This window comes from Sander vitreus, chromosome 21, assembly GCF_031162955.1.
Source record: "Sander vitreus isolate 19-12246 chromosome 21, sanVit1, whole genome shotgun sequence".
Taxonomy (NCBI): Eukaryota; Metazoa; Chordata; class Actinopteri; order Perciformes; family Percidae; genus Sander; species Sander vitreus.
Genome location: NC_135875.1, coordinates 12,260,079 through 12,283,673, shown reverse-complemented (window position 1 = coordinate 12,283,673; position 23,595 = coordinate 12,260,079). Strand labels below are relative to the sequence as shown.

Below are 23,595 nucleotides of genomic sequence, written 5' to 3'. Positions count from 1 at the left end.
TGGTACAGTAATGATCCTGCAAGGAAATCATCATTAACATTGTTGCTATTTTTGGAAATGTCTATTACGAAGTAATGCTTTTATTTTGATTTGCCTGCCTCCAAGCAGATACACAACAATAAACAGAGGAAAAAGCAGAAAGTCAAATCATTGCATGGCTTTATACATTACAGGCTTTGATTTGAAGTGAAATGCTGTTTTTGTAGCGTCATAATTACAAAAGCATGTTTATGTTTATCTGTGTGCAGGAAACTAAAGACAAACTGAGAGAGACCACTTCCAAACTGGCCCAGGCCAAAGAAGAGACCGAACAGATCCGCAAGAACTGCCAGGACATGATCCGAACATACCAGGTCTGTGATATTTATCACATAGAAGTATTAGTTTGCTCATGACCAAGAATGTGAGCAAATGTAAAATATCTGTCTATGTGTGAAAAACATGGTCTATGTCTGGATTTGTTGGACGTAGTTACAGATTGTTAGTTTTCTTTTTGGCAGCGTCACAATTTGCGTGCTTATCAAAATCTACTTATCAAAATCAGTCAGCCTACTCTCGGAATTAATCAAATCTACAGTCAGTGACACATGAGGTGAGAAAACTTTCAGCCTGTATCACATACTATGCTCTCACATACATGGACTGAATGACGGTTTTTGCATGTCAATACAAAAATATGCTTTTCAGTGAGTAAAATTGATTGATTCTGCTGTAGTAGAAAGGCAGTTTTCATTTATACCTTGTGATGGTAGTAGAGAGCTGCCTAAAATTCCTCTCTGTGCTGAAGAGATTAGTTAGATTTATTGTATTCATCAGTAGTGTGTAATCAGAGCATACACAGACAGCATATAGGAGAACAGGACCTTTTTTAAAAAATGAAAGGTCCTAAAAAAAGTAAAGCATATGATGAATTTTTGTATGATTATCACATTTAAAAAGAGGTAACTTACAACATATAGTTAATAAGACCAGAAAAGGAGTTTTAGAACTAAAACCAGATATCTTTGTTGCCAACATGGACATTATGTTTTGGTGTCTGGTCATTATTCATATGTCATAGTTGCTTTCTTTTTCCTATGCCCTGTATTTCACCCATCTCTCTTTCTTCCAGGCTTGCCTGACTTTATGTCAGCCCCTCTTTTACTATGCACTCTGTATTTCACCCTGCTGACTGTCTTGTTTTTTAATCTTCTGCCCCTCTCTCCTCCAGGAATCGGAGGAACTCAAGTCGAACGAGCTGGATGCTAAACTAAGGAAGACCAAAGTAGAGCTGGAGAAACACAAGCAGGAACAAACGGACCAATTAGAGGTGCCAACCGCAGTGTGCACACACACACAAACACTTTCTCACACACATGTATAAACAAGAACTCATTAGTGTGTACACATTAGCTTAAGGTGGCCAGTGAATGGGCACTTAAAATCCTGGACAAAATGTGAAGCTAAGCAGCTTTACCACAAACATTAGTAGTTTATATGCTTGCTGCATACATGAATACAATTATGTTTCTACTGTGTGACGATCCACCAGAAATGTAAAATAAACACTAATGCAGGTTTGCTATTAATTCCAAATCACATATACATTCTGCTCCGCCAGGCCTTTTATTGATGGTGTTGATGCCAGCCGTTCTAGTAAAAGAAATGTTTTTTTCAGCTGTTTTCATCAGTTTGAGAGGTGTAATTGCCTTAAGTAGAAATGCATAACAAACTGGCACATGGGCTCTACAGGCAGACACGCACGCATGCATGCACGCACGCACGGGCACAGACGTGGACTCAATCCAAACACAATGGCCTGTTTTTCTCTCTGCCTCATTCTGAGGGGATCACACTTTAAAAATAAATGGCCTAGAAATAATCAATACAAAGCTGTGGGTTTCAACAACAACCCGGAAGACATCACCCAATTCTTGGCATCATTCCTCTGCCTGGTTTGTTTATCCAGGGTGTTTACAAGTCACAAATATCAGGATTTAGAAGTCATTATATTGTCTTAAATGTTGATGTATTAAGATTAGCAGAAACATTTAATTTATTTCTATTTGTTTTTATAAATATTTTTTTGTCTGATATTTGGTCATAAAATAATATGAATACAATGACCTTTAACACTGGTAATATACAATATGGTGTGGGCCTATCGCTGTGTGCATATTGTTTTTAGGACCTCAGCAGATATCGCTGCACTGCTGGTGGATAAATTGGGGCAAATCTGTGTTTATTTCAGTGTTATGTGTTATGATCCAGCTCAGTTATGAATAATGCAAACAAAGTGGTTGGGTTTCCATTACTGTGTGGGTGTTACCATTAAGATGGGATGGGAAGGGATGAATGGAAGAAAATGGACACTAAATTTGCCGGCACCTCCATTACTGGCATGTTGTCTTGGATACCACAGGCTACTAAATGCTTCTTCGAAAAGTTGACTAGCAGTCGTACTATTAATGGCCTTGTACAAAAGATGAGACCAAACATTATTAAGCTTTGCGTTCGCATGCATAATGACTGCATAAGCATAATAATGTTAATGAATGCCACACTTGGATCGCCAAGAAATTCATCTGCAATGAAATGATGCCACTGTAACATTTTAATTTGTTTTTCAGAACAAAATGTGTTCCATTAAGTGTGCGTGAGGGTTAAGTTGATGGGTAAAACTATTGAACTGAATTGGTGAGGTGTTGTAAATCTTTGTGATCACAATCAGAATTGGCAGAGAAGAAAGAGGTTTAGAAACAGAAATTGCTTTTATGACCAGACTCAAAAAGCCAGTGGATACATATCTAATGTAGAACTTAATGCATCTGACAGGTGCACCGAGTGAAGGCCAAAGAGCTGGATGACCTGAAAAGGAGTTACAAAGAGGGCATGGATGAGCTCATTACTCTACGAACCAAGGTTTGTCATAGAGATAAGTGCTCGAACATCTGTGTGCACATGATATCAGCAGGTATTCGGGTTAAGGGTGTGTTGTTCTGCAGTTAAAGTGTCTAGAGGACGAGCGTCCACGCTGGGAGGACGAGCTGAGCAAGTACAGGGAGATCATCAACCGGCAGAAAGCAGAGATTGGACGCCAGAGAGAAAAGCTGGAAGAGATCACTGCGATCCAGGACCAGCATCAACGGTACAAACACACACTGACACAGTACTTACACTGCCAAACATAATTGGTTTTGATAGAACAGTGGAGGCTGTGATATAGTTGTCATCCGTATTATTATTATTTTTTTAATTTTTTTTTCTTCTTCCTTATTGCTGGATTTAAAGATAGGCCAGGGACAGATATAGCACACAGGGCAGGAATGGGCTCAGGTCCCTCTGTGGGTGTGTGGCTCTGCCAGCCCTGTGCAGATGACTTGATGGAGAAACTTTTCTACTTAATGAAATGCTGCTTTCTGTGTGTGCCAGAGTGCCATAAGTAGGTGGCGCCAACACTAATAGATTTATGCAAAAGCTTCTCTACTTTTTCTTTCTGGCTGTCATTTTGAGCAGCAGAAAGTTTTTCACCACTCGCACCAACATTCAACAATCAACATTTTTAGTTGTTGGCAAGAAAAAAGAATGTTGATGCCACCAGTTCTTCTTTAGTCTATAGATAGTCTATATCGTTGACGTTCCACTTCTGGGATTGCTCCGGTGCTGCAGGAAATTCCGAAATGTCCATTTCCTTTTGTGTTGGTATTTTAAACTCCGGTGGATTTATGAGGACTATGGTTGACTGCTCCTCAGATCTCTGCAGGGTATATTGAGACAGCTATCTAGTCTATCTGTCCAATCTGAGTTTTCTCTCGCACAACTATTTTACAGCGGCTCCGTGCGGAGCTTAGCGCCGCCCATGAGATTGTGATTGGTTTAAAGAAATGCCAATAAACCAGAGCATGTTTTCCTCCCATCCCAGAATGCTGTGTGGAGTAGCGAGACCCTCCTCCGCTCCGAAGCGTGTGGATGGTCTGGCAAAGCGAGACTAGTCTGTAGACAACTTCACTACCAGTGAAGATTGTGACCTTCATCCTGACACATTATGTATGGCTCATATTTGCCAGTTATTTTGTAAATCAGAATCAAACTGCTTAAGCTGTTGAGAACGGTCTTGTTTTTGTTCTTCAGTAAACCGTTAAATCTAACATGTACTCATGTTTCATGCATTTATGTCCTTCAAGTCAATAGTTTGTATCTTAATATTGTAAATTATTTTTGTATTGGATCCTTGTGTCAACAATCTGTCTTACTTCATTCTCTGTATGTTAAGTATAATTTCCTGTTTGTCATACAATGCTCCTTTATATTTGTATCACTATAGTACGCATTTCACACACATGCACAAGAAGGGAAGTTCATAGTAATTGCCCATTTAATGTGAGTTGCTGTCTTTATTAACACCAGGTCAATAATTATTTTGCCAGTGATAAACAGGAGATCACGGCTCTTCGCGAGGAAATGGACAGCCTGACCAACCAGATGGCAGACCTCCAGCGTGATGTACAAGGCAGCAGGGAGCGGGAGGCTGAGTTACTGGGCTTCACCGAGAAGCTGAGCAGCAAGAACGCCCAGCTCCAGTCAGAGAGCAACTCACTGCAGTCTCAGCTGGATCTGCTCAACAGCAGCTTCACAGAGCTCCAAGCAAAGCTGGAGGAGACCAACAGGCTGTTAGATGACAAGGTCGGGGAGGAGTGATAGAGATTAGATGTAGGAGTGGTACATAACAGCTGAGTTGTCTGACAGAACTTACAACGTCCTTGAACAGTGATATTTTCTAGCCTAACATTCAGCAGAAAATCTTTAAAATAAGTTGTGCCATATTTTTTTTTCTATTCAATTACAGATTGCTATCCTGTGAATGTTGTTTTTGGAACAAGCAGCCGTTGTCACAATATCTTTCCACTTTATCATGGCTGTTATTGCATCTTTACCCTAATTATTTCCCTGTCCCCATTAATACTGTAGTCACGGCAGCTAAAACAGGAAGAGGTACTGAGGCAGCAGGAGGTGCAGGGCCTGCAAGAGGAGCGTGCAGCACTGCAGACAGAGATGGCTCAACTAAAAACCCGAGTTGAAGAGCTGAGGGATGAGCTGGTGACTCAAAAAAGGAAACAAGCTGCCAACATCAAGGACCTGACGAAGCAACTAACACAAGGTTAGGAAACCAGCTTTAAGTATATTTCTGCAGCTCCTTCATGGTACAGCACCCAACCTAATGTAACTATTTCATCAGCGGATAAGGAGGATTACACCTTATGAGAGCCATTCAGCGTAGTGTGATGTTACTTTCAGATATTTTCAGCCAAGGCTCTAATACCTACCATTCTTAACAAATAGACACATCATATGATTCTTCACTGCAATGTGTTTGCTATTTGGAAGCATAATGGCTGATATTCAGGGCCAGGCAATAACAGCACATCACCTTTTTAAATTAATACCACTGTATATAAAGATAATAAAATATAGGATATAAAAAAAAATAAAGTGTTACATAAAGCATAATACACTTTAAAACCCTTTTTTCTTTACTCAGTTTTGTTATTGCTAGCACACAAAATCAATTCAAAAGTGTCTGATTCATAGAAAAGCAGGTGAAAACATTTTAATAAAAAGTAGCATACCCTGTGTCAATTACTGTAAATACGATTGTATTTAGATTGTATCATTGCCAGCCCTGCTAACATAGCCACTGTGTTCATGTATCTAAAACCATCAGAATGTAATGAGTGAAATAATATATTTCCTGTTTCCCATCATCTAATTTCACTTCACTGTGATGTTTATCTTTTACTATATAATGTCTCGCCTGAGAGACTGTCCATACTCTGATTTAATGTCAGGTCACACATGCAGACTAAGAGGAGAAAGTGCTTAGTGATTAGAAACAGGGGAGATGGGAGTGTGCAGATAGGTGCAGTGTATTAGAGCTAATTTTCTTCTAATGCTTGGATTATACTTAATAGAGTGAGCCAGCTTCCCCTTCTTGGGTCTCTGGGCACACACAGTGATCTAAACGTCCAGCACTAGTATCTTGTAAACACAAGCTTTTTACTTTTGGGACAGAAGGACATTTTTTATAAGTAGGGTTTGTGGTTATTCTTCAGTGTTGTAGTTTGAGTTTCTGACTGCAGCACAGTACTTTTTAAGCCTTTGTTTATGCATGGAAGGTTTGCTGAGCGTGCACTCTTCTTTAAAAGCAGCCTGCATCACCTTTTATTCAGGTAGACACCTTCACAGAGGAAAACTCAGTTCAGTCAAGCAATAATGCTTAGCTTTGACATTTTAATTTGCCTGTTTTGTGGGCTTCTGCCTCTAATAATTTGTAAGATTTTATACTCTGCTCATTGTTGCACGGTATTAGTACGTTGTTTAAGTCATAGTACTGTTTCTTTGCTCATACAAAGCTAGTGTAGAAATGATTAGTTGAGGAAAGTTAATCAACAGAAAATAAGTCTTCTGATTCTGACAGTTTTATAATCAATTAAGTTATTTCTAAAGTGAAAATGCCAAATACTTCAACATTATAGTCTATTAAATGTAAATATTTGCTCACTTGATTTTATTTGTATGATTGAACTGAATTTATTTTGACTGTTCAGACAAGCACTGAGCCTTTTTTTTTTTTTTTTTTTTGGGGACAACATTTTGGAATGTCCTAAATGGCAGTGTGAAACTAGTCTCTCAAGCACACAGCGCGAAATGTTTTTAAAGAATTTGCTTACTGGAATATTCAGCAGTTAGCAATACCAACAATAATTTTGTCAAAGCATGTATCATAACTTTCAAATTGTGTCTATTCCACAGACTTATTGGTGTAAATATCTCTGTTTGACAGTTCCTTACTTTCTCTTCTTCTACAGCCCGTAAGAGACTGGAGCAGGTTGAGAATGGAGGCTGCGAACGGGATGCCAGCAGTATGGGCAGTCGCTCAAGTTCCTCAGGTACTGCTCCTGGATTTGGTTAGTATTTAACACATACGGAAGTAATATCGTAAAAGACTTTTTGTTTTTCCAATATTTGTCCTGTTAAGTTTTTTTTTTTTCCTCTCTCCCTCTGGTGGTATAAATGTCCCTCCCAAAAAAAAAGGCAATAATAGCTTACAGCTAGCTGATACATGACCAAAGTCACAAGAAAAAACTGTTTTCTAAGTTCATCTCAATCTCCTCTATTCCCCAGGCTCCTTGAATGCACGGCATGGTGGGAGCAGTGGTGTTGAAGAGCGGTCACCAGAGAGCCAGTCAGGTCCTTCAGTGGTGGCCGTGGACAGCTTCCCAGAGGTCGACAAGACCATGCTTGTGGAGCGCATTGTCCGTCTGCAGAAGGCCCTGGCTCGCAAGCAGGAAAAAATTGAGTTTATGGAGGATCACATTAAGCAACTGGTGGAGGAGATCCGCAAAAAGACCAAGTGAGTTGCATGGACCGAATTACAGGGAGCAGAGAAAGAGAATAAATAAATAAATAAATATATATATTTATATATTCTTGTTTTTCTTTTTTTACTGCAATATACAATGCAGAATCTTTTTTTGGGAGCAGTTTGACCGAGTGCAGGGTGTTCAGATTTTACTAGTGTTGTGGATGGGTTATTGTGCTCAAACAATACTGATGGATGGATGGATGGATAAAGTTATAGTGTTTCAGTAGACCCTACTGCAGTGTTAATGTAACCGTAGTGTGGTAATAATACAGTTTTGTTGTCAACCTCTCAGCACTGTGACTTGTTTAATAGATACAAAAGAACAAGCTACAACCAGCAGCCATTAAATTATACTAGAGGAGTCAGCTAAATATAAAAAGTTGCTCTCTAAAGCGAATAGAATGCTCCAAGGAAGATTCCGGATGCTCCACCACCACTCATTGATTACTCATACTTTGAAACATCCTGTGGAAACTTGTCTAGCCACAATTTGTGTGACCTGCCTTAAAGAATAGTAGCTTCACCTCATGTGATACCATCAATAGTCACTTAGTTAGACATGTTGAACACATTTGGTTTTAGTATTGCAGATAGATATACTGAGCAATAAGTAACACAAATTGTACATGTTAGATTTAACTGTTTACTGTCATTTCAAATTATATGTAATCCAAGAACAAGGCACACCATACCTCACTCCCTGGTGTACTGCTGCTTCAGCTCACCTTCACAAGACAGCATATGCTTACACACACAGTGTATGGCCCCCTACCTCCATCTGCATCTCTCTCTCTCTCTCATCTTTAGATTCTAACTCATGCTCCACACTTCTGAATCGGGACAAACTTCATTCAAAGCTATTTATAGTCAAGCCGATTTAAGGGGGGGAAGAATGCATCAGAATGGATCCATAATGAGGTTTCATGGCCATCACCTATACTAAAGAGACAGTGTGAAGGACGTTAGAGCTATCTTAAGCACATCACTTCTTTATGTATACGTTAGGCCTTGAAAGTGGATCAATGTCGGGATAACATGGGGTTTGCATATGAGATTTTCACAACACAGAATCTCAGAGGTTGAGCCAAACGGACATAAGACATGGAAAGATTTTTATTTACAGAGTAGAATAAGTGAAATCTTTAGTATAGATCACTCCAAACAATCATTAAGGTTCTGCATCATGCTGGCTCTTGTTGCCATATCAGAGGTATTCAACCATCCCTACTTAATTCTACTTGTATAATCTCATTTGTTTCTCAGCTATACACTTGTATTGAATCCATTAGCCTCAACCTACATTCAGGAGTTAAAATTGAGGATGAATCCCAAGGTTGCCAGGCTAAATTTAGCTCTGCAAAATCTTAGCTAAGCAGAGGGAGGGAGGTGTTGCACATCTTAGAATGTGGATGTGAGTTTGTCCTTTTTCCCCTTTTTGTCCCTATTCCTCCAGGACAGCCTGGTGAACACTGATGAGCTAACTGTAAGCCTGAAGCAGGTGATCAATAAAGAGACAAGAGATGTGGAAGCAGAAGCGTAGTGGCTCTCTGACAAAGGACAGTTAGTTTAAGAAAGACTAATGTTTTATTTACGTTTCCACATCCATACCACTCTGTTGTATGATCATTATGGTGTTTTTGCATCTTTAACCTCAATTACTATTAACGATTGTAACTAGGGCTGCACAATATACCGTTTTTTAATCATCATCGCGATGTTAGCTGTGCGATAAACTCATTGCGAAAGACTGCCATATTGCACTTTGAGTATACTAACAACTTATTAAATTACATTCTGTCTTTAGCCACTATTTGGTCTGGTACACGCTATGCTGTTAGCTCTCTAGCCAATCAGACAGAGCCCTCCTCTGATTGGTCAGAACCTGCACGCATGCAAGTGAGGTTTATTAGACCAGTGTGACAAGATGAGTGCAGTCAACTGGAGAGGAACTGGTGCACTGGTAATATTTTGGATACAGGAGAGATGACATGGCACAAGCACATGTACTTTGCAAGTCTTGAGTCAAAAACTGAGTACACTTTAATGTATGTTTATTTTTCACAAGTTATATTATTGTGATACTCAACAACATAATCACATATATTCCCTTATGTCGTGCAGTCCTAATTGTAACCATTTACTACTCATGTGTACCCACTATTTTCCAAAGAGTTGCGAAGTGGGGTGGGGTGGGGGGCTATTTCAGGTACCCCTGGTTCAGGAAGTAAAAGTTCCATTGTGCATTTTGGTAAGAAACGTCCAATCACAGAGCTTAAAACTCTGTTGCGTGCAGCGCTTGCCGTAAGCCAAACCTAAGGTCTACGCAATCGAGAAAACTAATGCTGCAGTCTGCAGCTTTAATCAATTCTGGGTCAATTTTGGAAGAATTCGGCAACTATGGCGCCGTGTTTTGTTCCTAGCTGCAACTGCAATGTCATAGTGTTTTGAATTTCCTGAAGCTTTTATCTGCGCCTCTGGCATCAACAGCGGCTGAGGCTCATCGGTATTGCAGTATTTAGAGCAGTATTCCAAGCCATACTGATGGAAAAAACATGATGTTGAAATAATTAAAACTGGTGGCCATAAGATAAACCCATCGTAGGGGAAATACTCAAACTTTGTATCTCTATTGCTACATGATTATTTTAAGATTTTATTTTCACCTATCATGTAGCTTTTCATTATGTTTTCCGAGTGGCATATTCATGTGCTGCAAAAAGTCAAACACGGGTCATTGGCTGCAATGTTCATATAGTATATGATTTGTAGTAAATGAGCTAAAATATGCAGAAAAAGCCGCGTCATCCTTCAAGTGCAGTGATGTCTGTCCTTCAGTACCCACACCTGGTTATTAGGACCATTAAGTCTAAAGGGGCCATTCGTGTGACTTGAATTAAAATGATGCTGATATAAACCAAATGAGCACAAAGCAGAAGGCGGCCTTCTGTTCAGAAGATGTAGATGGCTGTTTATCTGAAGAGCACTTTGTTCTAAGCAATACAAGCTCTGTAGTAGGTTATTATGGATCCACACCTGCTGAATGTGTTACGTTATAGTGGATCCTTTCAAGGTTATCTGGGAGTTCTGTCCCACTACCAGTAAGGCTTAGATTTTTTTGATGCTTTTAAATTTTGGTTGTAATGCAAGCCAGTGCCTGTGATTTCTTTTGTGTATAATACAGAGGACACATTTAGATATGATCATTTATCGAGCATGTACGGTTGTACAAAAAGCTTTTAAACATGAAACTGTTAATTGCCTTATTTGAAATTCATAGTTTTTGCCTGCATAGTTCTGAATACGATAAAGATAAAACATACAAACAACCACAGGCATATCGTTCTTTCTCTGCATCTTCGCTTTTTGTCTTGCCACTTTTTGGGAACAAGGTTTAGTCACTTTAGTCAGATCTGGACTATTTAGTGTGGTCCAACTGTGTCCAGAATTGCCACCTTCACTTCATGCATGCTGGACTTGCCGCCCTCATTGCTTCCACTTTCTCAACTGGGGAAAAAAAAAGGACTTATTACTCACAAATTCAAAAGGAAGTCTTGCTTACATCCCTGCCCCCCCGCCGAACTGTGCATGCCATTCAGCACACCATGTGGCCACATCTTTAATTTCTGTCACTTTTTTGTTTGTTTACTAAACACTGTCGTGATGGAACTGGGGTCCAAATATGGACCCTTGCAAGTCTAGTTAGAGGTAAGTCTCATTTTATGTCTGTGCAAGCCCAGGTGTTGTGAGTGTGTGTGTGAGTGAGAGATTTATGATAGTGGCTTTTTTGTTGTGCTTACATAGCTGTTTCAATTGTTTTGCACCGTAGACGTATTTGTTTTGTTAGTGTGTATTGCATACACTGTAACATACAGTGTTAGGGTTTATGTAGTGCATAGATATTTGGTTGACTTCTGTGTAAGACTTATAATACCAAGACAGAAAATACATTAATTATAGAATAAAAGATGGATTGATTTATTTATTTTCCCACACCAGTATGAGTTTTATTCCCTCTTCTTCAGAGTAGACTTATAATTTACTTATATTTATAAATGAAATTATCTTCATTATATGTCAAATGTTGATAAATGCTTTGAGGTTTTGAGACTCACGTGTCCCAGGCTGCTGCATGCCCAGCAGTATGCCGCAACAGAATTCCGTTTTTATCTTAGTAATGGACACCATTATTAATGATTTAATTAATAAATGTCTTAAACAGAAGTCACTGGCATGTTTTCAATCTTTCCAGGAGTTTTTTTCACAACATATTCACTTGAATAAAACAGGAGTAGTTAAACAGCAGGCTCTCTTTTTTTTATTTTTATTTTTTTTTTTTTTTTTTTATGTCACCTAGTCCCCAACGAATGACTATCCCATGTAAAATCTTGGCGCTTAACATTTAAAGAGACTAGACTAGATCCATTAAGTTATAGTGTATCTGCGCAGAGCAGTTAGATTCGCCACACATGAAGAATTAAGGCTATCGCAGCATAGAAAGGGATTATCCTTAAGGACGTAGTACGTAAACTTCTCATTTTCATTTGTGGTATTTATGGTTATAATTCCTGTTTTTCATTTTTGAGAGCTAGATAATCATCAGTAGTAGTAGCTGTAGTTATAGTAGGAAGAAAATATTCACCCCCAATCTACACTCCAGTTATCTTCTTGAGAGTCCTCTACTAAGAAACTCAGGCAGTCTCTGTAGAGAGATGCTGATTTTTACTGAGTGGAAATCTTACTGCAGAATCTCTCTTACATCCCTTTGCTCATCCTGCAGTTACCCACCTTCAAAAAGTCACTCTGACACGCACTGAATTTGAACAAAACAATGCCAATATGGGGCTAAATATTGTTGACGTTTCAAGTCGGTGCTTAAGGTATATAGCTGGGTTGAGAGCAGGTTTAGAATATTGAATACAGACCTTTTCTGTAGGGCATTACCCAACCCTTTTCATCTGCCCGCACGCCTAAGTCTTAAGAGAAAATTAAGAATACTGTTGCAATTGCAAAAGCTTTGCAGTTCCAGCCTTGTACATGTTTCCTTTATCTTTGAGCCCGAGCATCCTCTTTCTCATGGCAGTAGACCTGCACAGAAGACATTTTATGAATGTGCTACACACACTAATTTCCTTAACCATCTTCATCTTGAATATTGCTTTGTATTATCTTCCCTTCTCTTTGGTGGCATAGGAAAAAGATAATGATTTAGGACGCAGTAATGAATTTCATTTACAATGGCGGCTCTCTGTTGTTCTCTTAATAGAAACACACTTGCTTGTCAGTGTTCTTTGTGCTGTGCTGGGGAAATTAGACAACCGGAAGATTAGAGCTGTTAGGCTAATGAATTCTCCTCTCCCCCTTTCTCTGACACAAACAGCTTAACCTCGACAATCTATTGTTATTGAGATGAAAATGTATTATGAACATAAAGATTTGTCTCACTTTTACACAGAGATGTAGTTAATTAATTGAATCCTGGCAGCCTATTCTGATGTTGTCCTCCTCTGACTGGCACAATAATAATCTTTCGAAACTATGACTGAATGTATGCTGTGCACATACATAAGTTCAACAAGCCATCCCACTGGAATTACTATTCCAGAAACGTCCACATGCTTTTTTCTGCTGGAAATGGTTGTATTGCTCTGTAGGAGCTCTCCATGCTCTCACCTTTTTTAAATCCCAATTTTCTTTGCTTAACAGTCTGCAGCCAATGCCACGCATTCACTTCGTTCCCCCTCTTTTTGAAGTTCACTGTTTGACTCATCTCTCTCCCCCCCTCCTCCCCACAGAATTATCCAGAGCTATGTGCTAAGAGAGGAGTCAGGGGCCTTCTCATCAGAGGCGTCGGACATTAACAAGGCCAACCTTAGCCGGCGGGGAGGCATCATGGCTTCGCTTTACTCCTCCCACCCGGCGGACAGCGGGCTGACCCTGGACCTGTCGCTGGAGATCAACAGGAAGCTGCAGGCTGTGTTGGAGGACACACTGCTGAAGAACATTACTCTGAAGGTAAGTTCTCCCCCAGAAGGCATCATACTCAAAAGTATTTTGCTCTAAATGCAACAACAAAAATTATTCATGTGTGAAGTTTCCTTGAAAGCCACCCAATTCGCATTGAGGGATTAATTAAGTTTAGATGACCTGAGTAAATAAATTATTGGCTGTGTCATGCTCCACCTTTGGAGCCACACAGCCTGATGTAACTTAGTCTCGCTTTGCCAGAACGTTCACACGCTGCGGAGCGGAGGAGGGTCTGGCTACTCCAAACAGCATTCCAGGATGGGAGGAAAACGTGCTCTGGTATTACTGGCATTTCTGTTATAAACCAATCACAATCGTTATGGGTGGCACTAAGCTCCGCACAGAGCCGCTGCAAAATAGTCGTGCAAGAGAAAACTCAGATTGGACAGATAGTCTAGCTAGCTGTCTCAATTAACCCTGCAGAGATCTGAGCAGCAGTCAACCATTGTCCTTCCAGAGTTTGAAAGTACAACACAAAGAAAGCGGAAGGAAACGGAAATCGGCGAAAAATACATGCATCTGGCAGAATTTCCTGCGACACCGGCTCAATCCCTGAAGATATAGACTAGATGTGACTTGACTATCAATGTGTGAAGTTCATATCAGGTTGGGGATTCACAGTTTGGTTTGGTTACACACAGATTAGAAACACAATGTACAACAGTATTTCTTTATTCATTTATATGGCTCTCATTATAGCATTTCTTTGTGTTAGCAGTGCAGTTGATTTGCTCTTATTGCACAGATTTCATGTTTGTAAAGGTGTATTCTGCTATTTTTAAGTGTTTCTAAATACTTTCTACCTCTCCGTATCTTAATCAAGAACTTCCATCAATCTTTTTTGCCCATCGGTGTTGTTCATTATCAAAATCTGTGTTCCCATTCACAAACTTGTCCTTTTTCATGAATATTTACCACCACCATCAATTCCAAGTATTCCTTTTGGCTTGAAATTTTACTTTTGCATTCGCATGAACTGGGGTAGCTCCATATTCATGCGCCATCTTGAAATGCGTTAGCCGGTAAGGGACATACAGGACATACTGTTCCGCCTTTCGCGTTTTCGCTGTCACATGATAAACTCACAGGTGCTGCACACGTATTCAAAATCCAAATTTCAGGAACAGGAGTCTTCTTCTTCACCCCAAAAAAGAAAAAGTATATTGAAAAGAGCAAGAGACCGGCTTTTTGAAGCGTGAAGGCTACCGTAGCTGTAATATGTACTTTGAACTGCGTGGTGCGAGAGAGTTGATTGCGATATACAGTATGATCTCAACGCTAGATGGGAGAAATTCCTACACATTGGACCTTTAAGTCTGTGGGGGATTTCTTTTTTTGCATGAATCTAAAATAAACTGATAATTTGATGTTTGCTCACATCCTCTAAAGCCGTATTTCCATCAACCACTTTAGGTATAGTACCTTTTTAAAAACAGTACGTAACCCGTATGGACATGTACAAAATCACTGTTCTGTGTTTCCACCGCAGACGGTACTCCTTAAATGTAGGCTTGGCCGTTACTGGATGGTAATAGCTGTGGACAGCCATGCGCTGAGAAACGAGCTGAAAAACCTTGTTATTCTTTACTGCTCCTCCCATCTCTCGCTGTATTTCCTCTATACCGACGATGCAGAGGAACGTCTGCGGCAATCGCGGACTGCAGTGTTTCTAGCTCCCATTTTTAGTATTGGGTCAGTGTGCTAGGTACCTCAACAGAGGGGTAACGAAAAAACAGGATAAGGAGCGGTTCTATTGGTGCCATCCACAACTTTTGACAATGGAGATGCAAAAATAACCGTTGTAATGTGTAACAAACTGCACTTTTCAAGCCTACACCAGCCCAGAAGGCTGCAGGATCCCTGGATGCCTTTCCTATAGCACTTTAAAGTGCTCATGCAGAATACTGATGGGGAGCCTCATTTAGTTCATAGGTCGTGCCAACTAAGTGATCATGCCCAGGCATCTCAGCCAACCAGAAGCAGTTGCTATTCATGGGTACCTTTCAGCATTATGTTTTCAACCACTTGCTTTCACTGGACTCAAAAAAAGAAATCATTTCACAGCTTCATACATTAACTACAACAAATCCTGATTCAAACAATCATTGTCTTTTTTTCGTTTCTGCTCTATATTTTTCAAAAAATTTACACCAAACGCATTTGAATGAATTTTAAATACATAATCTAGATTGATGGTGTATATTGTTGTTGATTTCAAAGGGCTTAATAAACAAAACATTAAATAATCAAGTTTACGACGAGGGACTTGTTTTGCTTATATTAATCAGGCCCAGTCTGCACAACAGAAGTAGCACAGTTAAAAATATGTAATAAATATTAATATTGTCAAATCATACGTCTCAACAGCTTTACTTCAACAACAACACTACAGGGACGAATGTCAAGCCAGCTTCACTTGTTGTCCAGTGAGGTTATCTGACATTTGGGTCTTATCTCCCAAACCTTTCAAGTCAGCGACAGCATGTATCAAATTGTCTGTATGTGACTTTTTGTTTTATTTGACAGGCTGACGGTCCTGTCAGGACAGTGTGCTTGCCAGGTTGTCTATCAACTTTCTCCATTTTTTTTTTTAAAGAGATGACATGTTGGAAATCGTGGTCTAATCCAGAACTTGCATTATTGATGCTTATGCTAAGAAAGGAAACTGTGCCCCACAATAACTGCTTACTGGTTCATGTCCTGAAATAGTTGATTTAAGCCTACATTCATAGTATTCATCCTCATTCAGCCCTTGTGTAGGTGAGCTTTGTCCTGCTTCTGCACATGAGGGTCTTTTGATAATTAAATTGAATTAGGCTTTCAACTGAACCAATTTTCTGATGCGTTACTGTTAAATAAATGAATCCGTTCTACCTCTCAGCTCTCAGTTTATAACCGCAGTCTGTCTGAAGTGATGATGTACCCACAAGGAAATGTAGTGCCAGGACAGCGGCACCCTGTTATGACTAGTTTCCACTAAAACGCTCCAAAGAGCGAGGGAGAGCGGAGTGAAATGTATATGCGGATTCATCACTACAAGCGACCCCTTTCACATTACACACAGTCATTTGATCCGTTAAAACCTTATTGATTAGTGCAGCTTTAAGTTTGTGCATTTAATAAAGGGAAAAATCAATTTGTGTTGTAATTTTCTTACGGATTACTTGCTGATCCATTAGATTGCATGTAGATTAGTCATCAGATTAGATGGTGTGTTAGTGAGTTGCAACCCATTTACCACTATTGCTGTCAGCGTGCAATACATGTGCTGCAATGTAACTGATTTATTTTTCACCATTTATACATACTTGAGTGTCAAACGTATCTTGAATCCACGTCGTATTATTGCTGATACAGTATACAGCCTCTCATGTATTGTTACTTAAATGTAGTATTTGAGTTAAAAAGTCTTCACTCTCTTTAACAGGAGAATCTACAGACTCTGGGGGCCGAGATCGAGAGGCTCATAAAACAGCAGCGAGACCCTGAGGACGGAGTGAGGAGGAAGTGACAAAACCATGTCACAGGGCAGAGGAAATAAATGACCAAGAACTACTTAAGGAATCTCCAACCAAAGGGTTTTAAAGAAACAGCATAATTGTAGATGTACACACAGTCATGATCTCAACATATAAAGGAGCAAATGTTATAAGTGCCAGTAGCACCTCAGACTGCTTTTTGGAAGGACCTCTTGTACTGGAGAATGTGTCTGAACTTACTTGAACTGTCATTATTCCATCCACTATGTACCACCTCCTCCAACACAACAAATCTTCCTCTGGCTAACGTCCGTTTCCCCTGAGTTTTGCCCAGATAAATCTCCTCGGGCCAGTTACTTCAAGGTCGAAAGTCTGACTGCCTTGGAAACTAATTGACTGAAATGCCATAATTATGAATGTATAGCAAATTCTACGTAAGAAGTAGTCTTAAACAAAAAATAACGACGAACACTGATTTGCCAATGAATATATCCTATAAAAAAGATCTTCATCTCCTCACAGCTCTTTTCGCCGTTCAGTAAGTAAACTGAAATGAGATGCTCATTGCCCAGCATGTTCTTTCTGCTGGTCTCCGGATGTCAGTCTGCCAATAAGCCAAATGTATTTTTGAAAAGCTGCTTCTTCAGCTTGACTACACACAGCATTCCGAGAAGCAAAAGTGAAGAAGAGAAAAAAAAATAAAACAGATCAGCCCTGGCTTGTTGGGGACCTTGTGTGCCACCTGCGCATTTTTCATTAAACTTTTGCTCTGCACAGCACTTAAACGGCCCGAGCTGGTGAAGCAAGGTGCTCGGATCAGCAGACCCCCCATCTGTGTGACACCGGTGCTAGACTGAAGGAAGCAGACTGTCTTTGCAATGTTTCATGCAGCCAACAGCACAATGATCACATCAACAACATTGGAAGTATCCTCATGTCAAGTTGTGTAAAACTGAAGAAAATATAAATTATAATATACGGTTGAAATGTAGAGCTGGTCTTGCCCATTTTTGAATGTGATTTCTTTTTTCTTTTTTTTTTTATTATGCTGGTTGTCCATTTTTATTATGCGTTTTCACTTAAAGCTTTCTTTAAGAATTTGTGTTCTTTGCTTTTAATTTAAAATAACAACTACCTTGAATATTGTTGCCTTTCCTTCACTAATCTGTCTGTTTACCAACTGGAAACAACTTCTCTTAATCAGACACGAGCATCTGAAGCTGTTTATGTTTCAGCTTCCCTAAAAGTGGATTGTAAGCGTCATTAGCATTCCTCATTCCAAACAGTGGACATAGAAATGCTAACAGCTTGTAGAAATGTTCGTTGCACCCTGTGCACACTATGATCTGGTTAGGGGGAAAAAGACAAACATGTTAAGGTTTTCCTATTACACTCTCTATTTTTTATTTTTTTTGGTGTCCATTGAAGTAAAAAAAAGTGTCAAAGAATCAGAGGGACCGAAGATCTGTAGCTGTAGCTCAGGAAAGCCAATGGAACCTGTATATCCAGGGACAAAGTGCAATGGTGTTCCTTTTTCATTGATTTTTTTTCTTCTTTTTTTCTTCTTTCTATTTTGTAATGTGTTTGTGCACCAGTGTACTTTTTTATGCTTGTGTATGTGCAACATGCAACTGTGCTGGTGTTTGAATATTTAAAGGTGTCTGTGTGCATGGCAGCATGTGTGCCTTTTTAACCTCTCAAAGCTTTTGTGTTTACACCTTGTGTAGATGCTTCAGCATCGGAGCTTATAGGCTTTCACCAGGTTGACCATGAAGTTTGTTATATCCAGAGGCGTAAACTCGATTTTGCATTTAAACCAGTTAGTCGGTCAGACACGCACACGCGCACAGCTTCTGTCTCAAACACACACAGTCTATAAGGTAATAGAGCAGGCAACTGGCTTGATTCAACAATACTACATTTTCTTTGGGCTTTTATTTGACTGCAGAAGCTGTCCCAAAACCTAAGCCTTCTTTATTTCCACAATCGGAAACAGACTTGTGTGGGTCATGAATGGTTACAGCTTGATCCCCTTCCCGTACAGACAGAACACAGAGATTACATCTTAATTCTCCTTGATATTAAAACTTAACCTTTTAAAACTCCAAAAGGTTTAGTCAGGTTGCATTTTTATCACTTTACATTTAGGTTTCTGTTTTTGGATGTGTAATACATCTTTAACAATGCAAAAATCAGCTGCTTGCTGCTGAATAGGTGGAAATCATAGCAGTTGGTTTTGTTGTTTTGCAGTCTGTTTCTGGGACAGAAGTCGAATACAACCTATGCAAAACACCCGCATGGGACTTCCTAATTAATTCCTCATAATTCTCAGAGGTATGCTAATATGCTTCTTCTGATTTGGTCACAGCATGTCCTCTGTAAGAATCATGCTGATTCAAGATTTCACATATTCCCAACGAAGCCATGCTGCAGCATTGTGTGACTGACTGAATAATGTTTCAGTATATAGATACAGTATAAAGAAATGGTGTTGAGTATGTGTGAGTGTCAAAATGTGACATTAAATAAGAAGTCATTTTTCTTTTTTCCTTCCCACTGTGCAATGATTCCCCCTGCTCTTGTTTTGTGAAATATTCAAACTGTGATTATATAATATATATTTGTAAATATATCATTCTGTAAAATTACAATGAGATGTTTTTAAAAATTCTGTTTCTGGATTCTGTTTGTATATATGGTGTTTCCAGGGAATAAAAGGAGATGAGTATTTTCTCTTGAATGTCCCGCAGTGTCAAATATCTCATGTTTGTTTTTTTTCGCCATAAAGATAATGTTGACACTAACCTATGTTCTGGTTTCTGTTTTGCAGTTACAGTGGAATGAAGTATAATTGCACAAAGACAACCTCTCACACAGCGGCACGCAGCTTTAGGTTCCACTCCAAAAGCAGCTGTGTCAGCAGTGCTGGAGGTCATGCACAACACTGCGCCACTGTCAGTCAAACCAGCCATCCTTTCAGATGATTTAAAACCCAACGCTATGGGAATACTCCCAAAATCCAAACAAAAACAAGTCAAGAGTAGGACTGCTCGATTATGGGGGAAAAATATAATTACGATTATTTCGGTCAATATTGAAATCACGATAATTTAACACTTCGTTGACTTCTGGAAAGATGTTGCAATTATTGAACTTAAACAGTGGAAAAAGTTAAATAAATCACCAGTTAAAAAAAATTAATACTTAATACCTTTCCTATTGAAACTTTATTTTTTCATTCAGAACACAAGAGAAAATAAGCGTTTACTTGCAAAACGTAATGAGCTAAATAATTGTTTTTCTCGATTATGCTGTCTGTTTGAATCATTGGGAGCCGATTATAAATCATAATCACGATTAAATTTCGATTAATTGCACAGCCCTAGTCAAGAGTGAACTTTCCTCCATTTTAATGTCAATGAAAGCATCATTCTTGTGCAAGTGACCTAGTTTGAATATACATTTAAAAGTAAATATGAAAGGTTCACATCAGGGCTGCAACTAATGGTTATTTTCATTGTCGATTAATCGGTTGTTTGATCTATAAAATGTTAGAAAATAGTGAAAAATGCCCATCATAGTTTCATAGAGCCAAAGGTAAGGTGTTAACATTGCTAGTTTTGTTTGACCATCAGTCCAAAGTCAATTTTAATGTCACATAAGACAAAAAAAAAGCTGGATATCATTAAAGGGGAACTCGTGTAGAGTACTACTGCATGTGTGAAACAAATTGTCACTTGAGGGGTGGAGTTAGAAAGAACTGATGTTACCAGGGCCTCTGTAGCCGCTTCTAACCTCTGCTTAAGGCTAGCGGCTCGAGGTTACATTAGCTGCTATTAGCATAACATACCTGAATCTCTGACTGAAATGTCGGCGGTCAAGTTGCATTGTGGGTAACGTAGGCACCAGGGTTTGACATTTAGAAGAACGCATGGAAGAAAACAAAAACAAAATCTCTGCTGCTTTGATTTTGATACATTTTTTAAAACTCCATCTTGAGTCTGACATTTTTGCAGGAGTGTGCAATGCTAAATTGGTGGATTACTCCTAATGTTTTTCATTTTTGCGTTCCACCTCTTGTTCACATGAAGAATTTTGTTCAGTCACTTTATCTATTCTTTTGGATCAAAATCAGAGTTTTGTTGAACAATATCCTTAGTCACTCTGTCCCAATATCCACACATCAGAATTTAACATCATTTATGAGCTTACTCTTTCCCACGCATGCACGTGTACAGACATTATGAAACACCTACAGACCAACTGATAGCATCTGTCATAAGATAATGCATAATTTAGCAGGAAAATAAGACATTTGATTCCTTGGACATTCTCTTCACGTATGGGTGAAATTTCCCATTTTTTCCGCAGGCAATGGGGCGGTAGGTTCAGATATCCAATTCAGGCCAATGGTTACTGACAGGCTATTTTTAGCCCGCTGATAAAGGATTCTCCTATCAGCTTAGATGACCACCCTTGAATTCATAAAGCAATGCTCGTGTCCTTTAGATGCAGCAGCAACCATGACAGTAGCTCTCAAGGTCCAGAGATAACAAGCCTGTCCTGTCCTGTTCATTTTTTAATTAGTTTACTGTATTCCATCCCAACACAGACATGGCTACAGCTGCAACATTAAGATAAAAACATTTGAATATGAATGGGTCTCTATAATGAGTGGTCCACTTATTGTCTTTTAACTTCAGTGTTTTGTAATTCTGTGTACAAAAATAGGCCTTTTTAATTGTAAATATTCATGTATCCATCTGGTCTATCGTTATATACCATTAGAAAAATCAGCCCTCCTAAGTGTGCAACGTCTCAGTAATGCTTTGATTGTATGCTACTCTCTTGCTCTGCCTCTTCAAATGCTTCACTTGAGAGGGGTCATTTTCTCCAGCAGTGCTGCTGTAATACATTAACAAATGGAGATGTTGTCATGTTCATTCAGATTTGTAATCAAGAAAAAAAAATTCAAAAATGTGCTGTGCAACAGGTTTCAGCAGAGTACATTTTGTGAATGGATTTATGAATGAAATGTATTTTGTTTCATGCTTAAACCAGAACACAGAAATTGTCTTCTGTATATTTATGCTGGAGGCAGACAAGAGTAAACAGGCTGGTGTTTCGTTTGTATTGCTCCGCAGTGGTGGACAGTAACTAAGTACATTAATTCAACTGTACTTGTATTTCAATTTAATGATACTTTATTCTTCTAATGCTCTACATTTCAGAAGGAAATATTGCTCTTTTTACTCGATACTGCATGTATTTACTGGCTGCTCCTATAGTTAGTATTTAGATTAAGATACTACAGAAGATAACATTTTTGCATTTTTGCATGTGACCCATTACAAAAAAACAGTTTGTTCCTCCCATCTATTTCCTATTACAAAAAAAACAAGATTAGAGAAAGGTCCCAAAAATTAATAAACATTTGTTTAACAGAACTTTTTTATTTCCTCAGATTAATTGTCACAACCCCTCAGATTTACTGTGTGAATTTTGGAGGGGGCCTGACTGACTTAACTGTATATACTGTATGGAAGTTAGAAATAGCTTTGACCAGCTATGACACAGAAATGCTACTTATGCATTGATGCATCAGTCAAAATCTAATAATGTCATTTATAATAATATATCAGTCACATTCTTCTGCAGAATGAGCACTTTTATTTTTGATACTTCAAGTACATTTTGTATATTCTTCTTGAACATCCAGTGTAAAGGTGCACTGGATCTACAGTGGTATACCATTGTTATGTTTTCCTGGAGTGACCCAGTGGCCTTTACTGAGACGGGTAAACAACCCCAATGTCAATTGGCAGTCTTGCGAAAGGGCACTTTTCCTCTTTTGGACTTAGCGTAGCCTCTCAGAGGGCTTTGAACACTCTGTGAAGCCGCTCATCATGTGTGTGCAAGTCCACCTCTTGAACCCCAATGTTATTGTGAAAGACTGGTAATCCAGCCAAGGCTATTAAGATTATTCTTTAAAAGAAAGGGGGGGGGGTTCAAAAGGTTGTGGGGGCTGCAAAGAGACTAAACTGCAAACATCTGTATCTCAAAATGCTTGCATGTGTGATAATGGTAGAGTCAGATCTTTGGAAGCCTGAAAAAGAAGATAACTTAGAGACCCAGGGAATAGAAGTGGACCCCATAATAATGTTTGCAGTAATCAGTGCAGTTCTGCTGGTGACTTAAAAGAATAGTTTGACATTTTGTAAAATTTTTTTTTGCTTACTTTCTGAGAGTTAGATGAGAAGATCAATATCACTCTCAAATCTTTCCATTCAATATGAGGCTGGAGCCAGCTTTAGATGTGCTGGTAAAGTAGGGAGTTTAGTTACCTTCGAACAAAGCTAGGCTTGCTGTTTCCCCCTGTTAACCGTTCCCTGACATATTTAAGAGACAGATATGGGAGTGGTATCTTTTCATTTGACTCTCAAAAAGAAATGCTAAACTACACCATCTCTGTTAGCACACACATTGTCATCCTGTACACAAAATCTCCTGGACCATTCGATGCCGAATCATCAGCTTATTGAGGTACAAAGAAAGTCAGAGTAGGTTTTTGGAGCCACAGTGCATCAATGTTCTGACAGAGCCACATAATATCTGATTTGGAGTGAGAAACCAGTGGACCAATGAAAAAATGCTATTGCCTACTTTGCTGCCTCCTGATTGTGAATGTTT

The 23,595-nt window shown here is 39.1% G+C and overlaps 1 protein-coding gene across 2 annotated transcripts in view; it reads left to right on the top strand.

The window, feature by feature from the left end:
* ccdc186 (coiled-coil domain-containing protein 186) overlaps nt 1-19,649 on the top strand; it is a 28,233-nt gene extending 8,584 nt beyond the window's left edge. The window contains exons 7-16 of one of the 2 annotated variants that reach the window (XM_078278902.1): nt 249-353; nt 1,211-1,309; nt 2,815-2,901; nt 2,985-3,127; nt 4,407-4,662; nt 4,948-5,137; nt 6,846-6,926; nt 7,162-7,390; nt 13,195-13,414; nt 16,854-19,649. In XM_078278902.1, the coding sequence (XP_078135028.1) occupies nt 249-353; nt 1,211-1,309; nt 2,815-2,901; nt 2,985-3,127; nt 4,407-4,662; nt 4,948-5,137; nt 6,846-6,926; nt 7,162-7,390; nt 13,195-13,414; nt 16,854-16,937 (1,494 nt within the window). In that variant the 3' untranslated portion in view covers nt 16,938-19,649. Of the gene's footprint in view, nt 1-248; nt 354-1,210; nt 1,310-2,814; nt 2,902-2,984; nt 3,128-4,406; nt 4,663-4,947; nt 5,138-6,845; nt 6,945-7,161; nt 7,391-13,194; nt 13,415-16,853 lie in introns of both variants that reach the window. The other variant, XM_078278901.1, reaches the window with a different exon arrangement.
* The last annotated feature ends 3,946 nt before the right edge of the window (nt 19,650-23,595 follow it).